At 48.8% G+C, this 11,457-nt stretch overlaps 1 protein-coding gene across 1 annotated transcript in view; it reads right to left on the bottom strand.

Annotated features, from left to right (window-relative positions):
- Positions 1–1,292: 1,292 nt before the first annotated feature.
- HTRA3 (HtrA serine peptidase 3) overlaps positions 1,293–11,457 on the bottom strand; it is a 37,663-nt gene continuing 27,498 nt past the window's right edge. Inside the window, exons 7-9 of the mRNA XM_030800956.1 lie at positions 5,829–5,877; positions 4,117–4,212; positions 1,293–2,428 (exon numbers count right to left, since the gene is read on the bottom strand). Of these exons, the coding sequence (XP_030656816.1) occupies positions 2,263–2,428; positions 4,117–4,212; positions 5,829–5,877 (311 nt within the window). The 3' untranslated portion in view covers positions 1,293–2,262. The remainder of the gene's footprint in view (positions 2,429–4,116; positions 4,213–5,828; positions 5,878–11,457) is intronic.

The following is an 11,457-nucleotide window of genomic DNA, read 5'->3' as shown; positions in this document are numbered from 1 at the left end:
CAGCCTCCTGACCTCACAGCCCCGCTGTGCTCCTCAGGCCCCTGCAAGGGATCTTGGGACTCCGAAGCCAGGCTGCAAGGTGAACGCAACCCAGACAGAGCCAGGAGAGCACAGCCCATCTGTGAGTGAGCGGGTGGGTTTGTGATTTGTGATCCGCTCTCCCCTGAGGCATTTGCAGGGCAGACACAGGGGGATGAGAAGGTGGTCTGAGCTGGGGTGCCAAGGCTTTTTCCCCGCAAGGTGGGAACAGTCGTCAAGGGAGAAGTGGCTTCATGTGATGGACACCGATGCAGGGACAGTGTGAATGGGCAGAATCTCCAGACCCAGTTCCCCCAGAACCCACAGGACCCCAGAAATCACTACAGTGACCGCTGACCCTTCAGATTTGGGAAAGCTGTGGGAATGGGGGTCATGGCTTCCCTGGTGGCCCTCAACACTCCCCCAAGTGCTCGCCTCTCCAATAATTGGTAAAGTCACAGCTCTCCATGCCCTCTTCCCGACCTCAGCCCCCCAACACCCAATAGGCTCCTCTCAGCCAGGGCCCAAAGACTGAGGGACAACGGCCTACTCTCTGGGGCCACTGTGTGTGTGGAGAGCCCAGGCCACAGGCGGGAGTGAGAGCAGGGCTGGAGGGTGGACATGGCTGCCTGAGCCTGGCAGGTGGATGGAAGCCCAGACGAGACCAGAGTGACTGGGGGCCTGGCGGGGGTGGCCCACTGGGTGGAGCAGAGGGTTGGGGGCAAGTTCACGGCTCCCAGTGCTCAGCTTCCAGCTACTCTGGGTGGTGTCCATGGACCTCCTGCTCGTTGAAATTGCTCTCTGCTTCAGTTTCCCCATTGCTGGGTGGGTGGCAGAGATGGTGAAATAGATGTGAGAAAGGTTCTTCACGTGACCAGACATGCACAGTGGGGCTTAGCGGCAGCTCCCCGTAAGCCGGGTGGCTTCCCAAGTGCCCCACCCGTCACCTTGCGTCCCAGGGCATCCAGGTCAGCGCAGCAGAGCCAGCCTTCCTGCTGTACAGAGGCAGAGGCCAAGGCAGGGAGGGGGACATCTCTTGAGCAAGACCATGAAGCTGGAAGTAAGTGGAGGAGCCAGGACTTGAGCCGGGCTGCCTGACTCGGAGCCAGCAGTCCACAGCACCACATGACCCCGAGACCTGGTGTGCCCCAATGCTCGGCTGTCATAGAAACCCTTTAAAGGCCCGTGTCTTTGCGGGTATGCCCAGTCATGTGTTAGATGGATCCCCAGGAAGAACCCTGGCCGGCGGTGGGTAGGCTGCCCCAGGGCCCTGCTGGCTGCGAAGCGTGTGCTTGTAAACTTTATTTTCCATACAGTAGAGAAACATACAGTACAAGCAACACTGGGAATCAGTTTTACAGCAAAGCTCACAAATGCCCCTTGAGACACACTTGTTCCCTGGATGAGGGGGTGATGCCCAGGAGCCCGCTTGCCTCTGGGCGGCACTTCCACGCAAGCGGCTGCTGCATCCCAGAGCTGCATGGGAAGGGGAAGCTGGCTCAGTCCTCACGCCCCGCAGCTCCACGTCCACTGTCCTCTGCATGCCGCCCCATGGCCTCCTTGGGGAGGAGAAGCTTCCCAAGGCAGCAGCCAACTTTCCACGTGCTCCCCGCGGCCTCCTGCCTGCCTGGGGAGGAAAACCTCACGGCAGGGCGGGGCTCAGCTCCGCAGCCAGGGGGCATTCACTCAGTGCCTGCTCCGGGCTGGACCCCCCCACCCCGAAGGGATCAGATGTGACCTGTCCTCCAGGGACCCCAGGCTGGCAGGCAGCAGCCCTGGCCCTACAGCTTGGTAAGTCCCGGGGCAGAGGGAAGCTGGGGCCTCAGGTCAGGCGGGCGTTTGTCAGGGGGAAAGAAGCTTGGCAGCCCAGACCTGCAGTAGGAGGGGCAGGAGCCAGGGATACTGCAGACGGGTGTTCACAGGGGCAGAGGTGGGAAGCTAGGAGAGGAGGGGACCTCCATGGAAGACAGTTTTGTGAATATCCCGAGAACTTGGAAGTGACTTTCAGGAGCATCTGTACAAGGGGACGTTGGGCTTCCCTCCCTGGCACTGGGATGCGGATCCAACACTCCCCAGGCAGAAATTCGGGCCGCTGGCCAAGCCCAGCCTCCGCTCTGCCCCAGACAGCCAGGAGGAGGCTGCCGCCCTGCTGAGGACCGACGGTGGTCCTTCGTCCTGATCTCGGGGAGCGGTGCCCTCCGTCGTCTGCAGGCTCTGGCGCTTGGCGCTGGAGGAGTGCGCCCCTCACATGACCACCTCGGGTGCGATGCTGAAAAGAAGGTCATCGTTCCCCCGCCGCACCTCCAGCAGGAGAGGAGACTCGGTCAGCACGGCCTCCTGCAGCTCACTCGAGTCCACTAGAGGACGCCCGTTGACCTTGACGATGATGTCACCATCTTGGATGCCGCCTCTGCCAATAGGAGAGATGGGGTCACCACCGACAGCCTCCCCAGGCACACCCTTCCCAGGCCCAGCCCAGGGCAAGGCACAGTCAGGGTCAATGACAGCATTTCAACAAAAGTCATTTTGATGGGAAAGAACAGTACCCTGGCCCGAGAGCTCTCACACCGGAAGAAAACCAATGTCACACGACAGGCAAACGACCTTTCAAACTGCTTCTCCCATGCATCAGAAGGGTGGGTTCAAGCTCTCGCTGCAGCCCTCCTAGCTGGGCCAGGCACTCCGTCCCCTTGTGCCTCAGTTTTCATGTCTACAGTCCTATGTGGAAACACACTTTGCAAATTATAAAGGCCCAGGAGTAGGTTCTGCTGTTACTGCAGTTACTAAGACGTCTGTGTGAGAGGCAGAGCTCACGGGGCCAGCCTTCTCTCTGCATGAGGCTCACTGAGACCTCCCCACTGCCGGGAAGGAAGGTGATGGTACTGTGCTCAGCTGGGTGGGCACCAGCATCAGGACCCACACATGCCAGCTGTGTGACCTGGAAGAGTAACTTCTCTAAACCTCAGTCCCTCCATCTGTAAAATGGGTGAGGGCAGGAGCCTGCACATCCCTGGCTGCAGTGAGGATTAACTGAGATGTGTGTGGAAAATTTCACCCAATTTCAACAATTTTTACTGCAGGCCTGCTGCGGGCAGGACAAGTGTGCCATCTGTGGTTATCACAGAAGGTCATGCGGGGCCTCCCACCCTCCAGCCCAGCCTCTGAGGATGCACAGTGCAGTTGGCCCTTGAACAGCATGGGTTTGAACTGTGTGGGTCCACTTATACGCGGATTTTTCCCACTGCAGATGAAGACCGAGGCTAAGGAGGGGAGGCGACTGGTTCAAGCCCTTCTCGGGGTTGGGTCAGCCATGTCAGCATATGGTAATGTCGTTGCACGCCTGCCTCAGCGTATGGTGTTGCAACACTTAACATTTCTCTAGTACTGGAAGACTTCAAAGAAAGCAATGCTTTATCCATTTCATCTACAAAGTCTCCCAGGGGTAGAAATCCCAGCACTTTGGGAGGCCAAGGCAGGCGGAACGCCTGAGGTCAGGAGTTCAAGACCAGCCTGGCCAGCATGGTGAAACCCCGTCTCTACTAAAAATACAAAAACCATTAGCAAGGCATGGTGGTGGGCACCTGTAATCTGAGCTACTCAGAAGGCTGAGGCAGGAGAGTTGCTTGAGCCCAGGAGGCAGAGGTTGCAGTGAGCTGAGATCGTGACACTGCACTCCAGCCTGGGCAACAAGAGTGAGACTCTGTCTCAAAAAAAAAAAAAAAAAAAAGAATAGGCTGAATTATCTCCATTTTACAATGGGAAAGCTGAGTCCCAGAAAGACCCAGGACCCAGGCTGGTCCCCAGCTGGTGAAAGAGTCTGGCTTGGAGCGGGTTCTTAGCCCAACAGAGACTCTTCAGCCTCTGCTTCTCAAAGGAAATGACATTGTGGACTTAGGACATACACAGTCAGGGCTCTAGGGACCGTTCAGCTCTCCAGCCTCCTCTGGCTTAGCAGACACACCAGAATCCACCTGCCCCTTCCCGGTCACTTTGCTGGGAAGCTCAAGGTCACATGAGGTCAGTGGGGCAGCCCCAGCCCAGACCTCACACCTGCCCCATGCCTCGAGCGATCTCCCTGTCTCCTCTGGCAGAGCCTACCTCTGAGAAGGTGAATTCGGCGCAACCTCTTGCACGTAAATTCCACTGCTGACCTCTGGGAAGTCCGGGTTACTGGCCTTCAGCTCATCCACCAGGCTGGAAAGAGTCTGCCGTCAAGGCTCCTCCTCTGAGCCTTTGCCCAGCTCCTTGGTATGAAGCTGCCCCTCCCTCCCTCCAGCACCCGGCCAGAAGAGGAGCCTCCTCTGGGCCCCCACACTGCCCTGTCCCACCACTGGCCACTCTGTGTCCCCTACCAGATGTGCTTCTCAAGAGAAATGTGGTAGCAATAGCTGGTTAGAAGCGTGAAGAGAGGAGAGAGAGTGGGTGGACAGGTGGGAGGAGGGGCGGGAGGATGGACGGATGGATGGATGGATGGATGAAGGAATGATGCTGGATGGGTGGATAGAAGGAGAAATGGACAGACAGGCAATGCTGAGTCATGGAATGGGCAGACAATGCTGAGTCATGGAATGGGCAGACAATGCTGAGTCATGGAACGGACAGACAGAAGACTGGACAGAGGTGGGATGGACAGACAGATAAAAGAGACAGAAAGAAAACAAACGATAAATTGGCATACTGGACACTGATAATTTTTTTCAAACGTCACCCCTAGATTAGCAGAATTGGCGAAACAGAAGGAATGACAGCTTTAGGGACTGTGTGGTTTGAGGAAATGGTCACTTGAGCATTCTCGAGTTCTTCCTAGGCTCCCCATGCAGTGACCTCTCCCTTCTTCAAACCTCGAAGCTCAAGTTTGCATTTCCAGCCTCCCTTCTATCCTGCCCCCACTTCCTCTCCCCCAGCCCCTTCTTTCTTGCACTCATTCAGCATTTCCAGGCACCTGCTCTGCAGTGGACCTGCTTTTGGGGCAGAGTGGAGGAATGAGTAGGTCACAGTCCTTGCTCCCAAGGAGCTGATAGCCAAGGAGGCAGGATGGGGTGGGGCGGTCCCACCACAGGTGATTCCGACACAGCAGGATGAGTTCAAGGCTAGAGAGGAAGGCCAGGGCTCTGTGTGCTATGAGGAGGCACCTTCTGCCACTTGAGTGTCCTAGGAATGCAGAATGGTGTTCCCCCAAATTCGTGTACACCCAGAGCCTCAGAATGTGACCTTGTTTGGAAATAGGACCTTTATAGATGTCATTAGTTGAAGATCTTGAGATGAGACCTTCTTGGTTTAGAGTGGTCCCTAACTCCAATGATGGATGCTTTCATAAGAGAAACAAGAGATGTGCACACAGATACTCAGAGAGAAAGAAGGTCAAGTGAAGACAGAGGCAGAGACTGCAGGGGGACAGCCACAAGCCAAGGATGCCTGGAGCAAGCAGAAGCTGGAAGGGGCAAGGAAGTAGCTTTCCCTGGAGCCTCAGAGGCAGAGTGCAGCCCTGCCGACCCCTTGACTTCAGACCCCCGACCTCCAGAACTGAGAGAGAACACATTTCTGCTGTTTTAAGCCACCAGGCTTATAGTAATTTGTTATAGCAGCCATGGAAAGAGATGGTGTCCTGAAAGAGCAGAAAGAATCTATAAGGCAAAGAGGGAAAGGTCCAAGCAGAAGGACTGGCCTGAGCAACGGTCAGAGGCCTGAGTGCATCAGCCCGTCTGGGCACCTGCAAGGAGCCAAACACAGCTGGCCAGAGTCTGGAGGGAGGGTCAGGGTGAGGGACGAGATGAAGGGGTAGCAGGGGATGGCACTCTTCAGACACTCACCTTGGTGTGATCGTCCGCATCCGTATGCCAATGAAGCGCTTCTTCCAGTCTGGAAACGAAACACGATGAGACTCCATTAGGGCTGCTGTGAAAAGCCACCACCCTCCCTCAGGGGACAGGCAGAGGAGAGAAGTTCCCCTGCAGGACCAGGAAGCAGCAGGTGTCATTCTGCTTGAGCTGGCCCAGTCCCCCTGTGGTCCAGCAAAGCTGCCCTCTCCTGACCGTCATCATGGAGCTGAGGGGTATTCTAGCTCTGGTGTGGCTCGCCCCATAGGTGGCTTCATGTCCACCGCATCCTGCATCCAACCACGTGAGCTCCGACATCTGCTCTCCCAGCTGAGCTCCAACCCAACCGCAGTGGCCAGTGGGGCTCTCCTTTCTGGCTTCCATACTGCTGCTTCCCCAAATGTTCCCTGCTTGGAACTGAACTCATCACCTCCCACTGGTCTTTCCCAAAACAATACTCGCTGCTAATGTCCAGTGAGTACTAACCATGTGCCAGGCCCTGTGGCTGGGGCACTGCACATGCAACTCACTGAGATAGTGTCTCTGTCCCCCAAGCTACTCCAATCTGTGACTTAGCAGGTGTCTCAGACCCAGAAATAAACAAGAGTCAATAAATTTAGAATTTTCATTTTATATACGAGTTCTGACCACAATTAGAAATCAATAATAGGTATCTAGAAAATTCCCAAATACTTGGAAACTAAATAATACATTCTAAATTACTCATCTTCAAATAAGTAAAAAGAGAAATTAGAAATTATGTTCAGCCGAATAAAAATGAATGTATAATATATTAAAATTTGTAGGTTGTAGAGGTAGTTAGAGGGAAATTAATAGTATTAAAGTGTCTATATTAGAAAATAAGAAAAGTCTCAAATCAATAACCTCAGTCTCCATCTTAAAAACTATAAAAAGAGCAAATAAAACCTAGAATAACCAGAAGAAAAAAAATAATTAAGAGTCTGAATCAATAATGAAGTTGAGTGTGAATTAATAATAAAGTTGAGAGTGTGACTCAATAATAAAGGTAAGAGTGTGAATCAATAAAGCTGAGAGTGTGACTCAAAGCTGAGTGTGAGTCAATAATAAAGCTGATAGTGTGAATCAATAATAAACCTGATAGTGCAAATCAATAATAAAGCTGAGTGTGAATCAATAATAAAGCTGAGAGTGTGACTCAATAATAAAGAGTGTGAATCAATAATAAAGATGAGTGACTCAATAATAAAGATGAGTGTGAATCAATAATAAAGCTGAGAATGGGACTCAATAATAAAGCTGAGTGTGAATCAATAATAAAGCTGAGTGTGAATCAATAATAAAGCTGAGAATGTGACTCAATAATAAAGATGAGTGTGAATCAATAATAAAGCTGAGTGTGAATCAATAATAAAGATGAGCGTGAATCAATAATAAAGCTGAGTGTGAGTCAATAATAAAGCTGAGAGTGTGAATCAATAATAAAGATGGGTGTGAATCAATAAAGCTGAGTGTGAATCAATAATAAAGATGAGTGTGAATCAATAAAGCTGAGAATGTGACTCAATAATAAAGATGAGTGTGAATCAATAATAAAGCTGAGTGTGAATCAATAAAGATGAGTGTGAATCAATAATAAAGATGATCGTGAATCACTAATAAAGCTGAGACTGTGAATCAATAATAAATATGAGTGTGAATCAATAATAAAGATGAGTGTGAATCAATAATAAAGCTGAGTGTGAATCAATAATAAAGCTGAGTGTGAATCAATAATAAAGATGAGTGTGAATCAATAAAGCTGAGAGTGTGAATCAATAATAAAGCTGAGTGTGAATCAATAATAAAGGAGTGTGAATCAATAATAAAGCTGAGTGTGAATCAATAAAGCTGAGTGTGAATCAATAATAAAGATGAGTGTGAATCAATAATAAAGCTGAGTGTGAATCAATAATAAAGCTGAGTGTGAATCAATAATAAAGATGAGTGTGAATCAATAAAGCTGAGAGTGTGAATCAATAATAAAGATGAGTGTGAATGAATAATAAAGTTGAGAGTGTGAATCAATAATAAAGATGGGTGTGAATCAATAATAAAGGTAACAGTGTGAGTCAGTAATAAAAAGTGTGAGTCTAATAAGAGTGTGAATCAATAATAAAGCTGAGAGTGAATCAACAATAAAGATGGGTGTGAATCAAAAATAAAGATAAGAGTGTGAATCAATGAAATCAAGAGTATAAATCAATGAAATAAGGATAAGAATGTAAATCAAAGAAATACAATAGTGAAAATAAAAAATAAAGTTGATTCTTTAAGATCAATAAAACTGATAAATCTTTAGCAAGATTGATCATGACAAAAAGACACAGTTATCAATATCATGAGTTACAGAGGTGACATCACTACAGATTCTACAGACATTAAAAGAATAATAAGAGAATATTGTGAACAACTTGATGTCAATGAATTTAATCACTTAGACAAAAGAAGCAAATTTCTTGAAATTTCCAATCCACCAAAGCTCATTCAAGAAGAAATAGATAACGCAAATAGCACTACATCTATTAAAGGAATTGAATTTGGAGTTAAAAATCTTCCTACAGAAAAAACTTCAAGCCCAAAAGATCTCAGTGGAGAATTCTACCAGATGTTTAAGGAAGAAATAGTACTAATTCTATACAAACTCCTCCAGAAAACTGAAAATGAGTGGCTACTTCTAACCTCATTATCTGGATACAAAAACCAGAAGAAAAAACTAGACCAATATCCCTCATGAAAACAGATACAAAAATTCTTTAAACAAATCAAATCCATAAATACATTTAAAAGGGTAATACAGCCGGGCATAGTGGCTCATGCCTGTAATCCCAGCACTTTGGGACGCCAAGGCAGGTGGATCACCTGAAGTCAGGAGTTTGAGACCAGCCTGGCCAACATGGTGAAACCCCATCTCTACTAAAAATACAAAAATTAGCTGGGCATGATGGTGGGCGCCTATAATCCCAGCTACGTGGGAGGCTGAGGCAGAAGAATCACTTGAGCCTGGGAGGTAGAGGTTGCAGTGAGCCAAGATCATACCACTGCACTCCAGCCTGGGGGACAGAGTGAGACTCCATCTCCAAAAAAAAAAAAAAAAGGATAATACATCACAAATAAGTGATAAGTGAGGTTCATCCCAGGAATCCAGGAATGCAAACTTGGTTTAACATTTAAAAAATCAACCAATGCAATTTACCACATTAACAGACTAGAAAGGAAAACCATATGATCATCTCCAGAGATGCACAAAAAGCCTCTGACAAAATGTAACATCTATTCCCAACAAAAACCAGAAATAGAAGGGAACTTTTCAACCTGATAAAGGATACCTATGCAAATTTTTAGCTAACATCGTACTTCATGGTGAAAGACAGAGTGTTTTCTCCCCAAGATCAGGAATGGGACAAGGATGTCCACTCTTACCCCTTTCATTCAATATTTTGCTGGAAGTTCTAGCCAGGCAAGAAAAAAAAAGGCATTCAGATTGGAAAGGAAGAAGTAAAACTGTCTTCTATGGCATAGCCATCTATGTAGTAAATCTGATGGAATCTACAAAAAAAGTTTCTAGAAGCAGTAAGTGAGTCATCGAGCTTACAGGATATCTTATGGTGAACATCCAAAAATCATTTTAATTTGAATATTCTCTTAACCAACCACCAGAAACTGAAATTTAAAAGAATACATCATTTATAATAGCATCAAAACTTAAGAATAAATCTGATGAAAAATGCCCAAAAACCAGTACACTGAAAACTATAAAACATTGCAGAGAGAAGTTAAAGAAGATATAAATAAATGGAGAGGTAGTCTGTATTCATGGATCAGAAGAGTTACCATTGTTAAAATGCCAAATTTCCCCAAATTGATCTGTAAATTCAATGCAATCCCTATCAGATCATCAGCAGGCTTTATTATTCTTCTTGTAGAAATTGACAAGCTTATTCTGAAATTCATATAGAAATTCAAAGGGTCTGAGGAGCCCAGGCAACTTGGAAAAGGAAGAATAAAGTCAGGGGACTCACACTGCCTGCCTTTTAGACCTACTGCAAGGCCACAGTAATCGAGCCAGTGCAGTACTGAATATTGGCCTAAAGACAGATAGCTGGAATGGCACATGGTCATTCTCTTTTGGACAACGGTGCGAAGGCACTTCAGTAGAGAACAGTCTTTCAACAAATGGCGCTAGAGCAATTGAATTTTCAAGGCAAAAATAACAAAAACCCCCAAACCTCGATCTATACTGTGCACTATTTAAAAATATACCAATTCAAAATGCATCATAGTCCTAAATCTGAAACCTCAAAAAGTAAAACTTCTAGAAGAAATTGTAGGAGAAAAATCTTTCTGATCTTAGGTTAGCAAAGACGTCTTAGATACAACACCAAATGCATGACAAATTAAAAAAAAACAGACTTCATCAAAACTTACAAAACTTCTGCTCCTTAAAGACACTGGTCAGAGAATGAAAAAGACAAGCCACAGACTGGGAGAAAATATTTGCAATTTGCTTATCTGATAAAGGCCTCCTAACCAGAATGTAGAAAGAACTCTCACAACCTACTAGTAAGAACACAAATAACCTAAATGGTTTTAATGGGCCAAATATTTAAACACACCAAAGATGAACAGCTGACGAATAAGCCATGTGGGAGATGGGGTCAGAGGAGGCCTGACCCATGGGTCCAGTGGGCCCTGGAAGGCTTTGGATTTGACCTTGAATCACCAGATGTGATCTGCCGCTAGTTTTGAAAGGGCCTTTCTGGCTGTGGGAGGGTCTGTGGGGGACGGGGCAGCGTCCAGAGGAGCCCAGAGAGGTAATGATCCAGGGCAGCGAGTGCCCCGGCGCTGGACCCGGAGGTGGAGGTGGAGGCAGAGCGGCGACAAGGCCCGGGGTGGATGCGTCCTGAAGGCTGGGCCAATGGACTCGCCGACAGTGGATGAGGCATGTGGGAAGTCCAGAGGGACAGAGGGACAAGGCTGACATAACTGAGTGGGGACAGCAGGTAGAGCTGCAGGAGCAGGGGGGTCTTGTCAGGTGCTCTGAGTGGGAACTGCCTGTGGACATTGGTGGGTCCGTCCCACAAGCAGCTGCGCATCTGAGCCTGGAGCGGGAGGAGCCAGGCTGGAGGCCTAAATCCAGGGGATCACTCTCTAGGTGGCTTCTAAATCCAGGGGATGGGATCCTCAACAGGCCCTGCACAGCCCACCTGGGACATCGGCCTTTCCCACTCCCACTGCCTGGGAGTCCCTGCAATCTCCAGAGCCTGCCCTGCTCCCTTCCCACAGTCTCTGCTGGAGGTGGGTCACCTCCTCAGAGAGGTCTCCTGCCCCATCGTGCAGCCCTCACCCTCAAGGCCCCAGACCTGCCCCAGCCTCCTCCCAGCACCCCTCACTCTGATCTGTGGCATCTGGGGGTGTTTTTGTGGCCCGGCTCCCTGCTATAAGGAAACTGGGAGGGCAGGACCTCTGGCTCGCAGGAGTCCAAGACACAGAGCTGACACTTGAACAACGGCTGTGGTCCCTTCTGACTTAGACCCACTGTGCGGGCGGGAAAGCAGAGGCCTAGTAACGCCCCTGGGCCAGAGCTGGGGAAAGCGTGACTCGC

This window comes from Nomascus leucogenys, chromosome 20 (assembly GCF_006542625.1).
Source record: "Nomascus leucogenys isolate Asia chromosome 20, Asia_NLE_v1, whole genome shotgun sequence".
Lineage (NCBI taxonomy): Eukaryota > Metazoa > Chordata > Mammalia > Primates > Hylobatidae > Nomascus > Nomascus leucogenys.
This window is presented reverse-complemented; position numbering and strand designations above follow the sequence as displayed.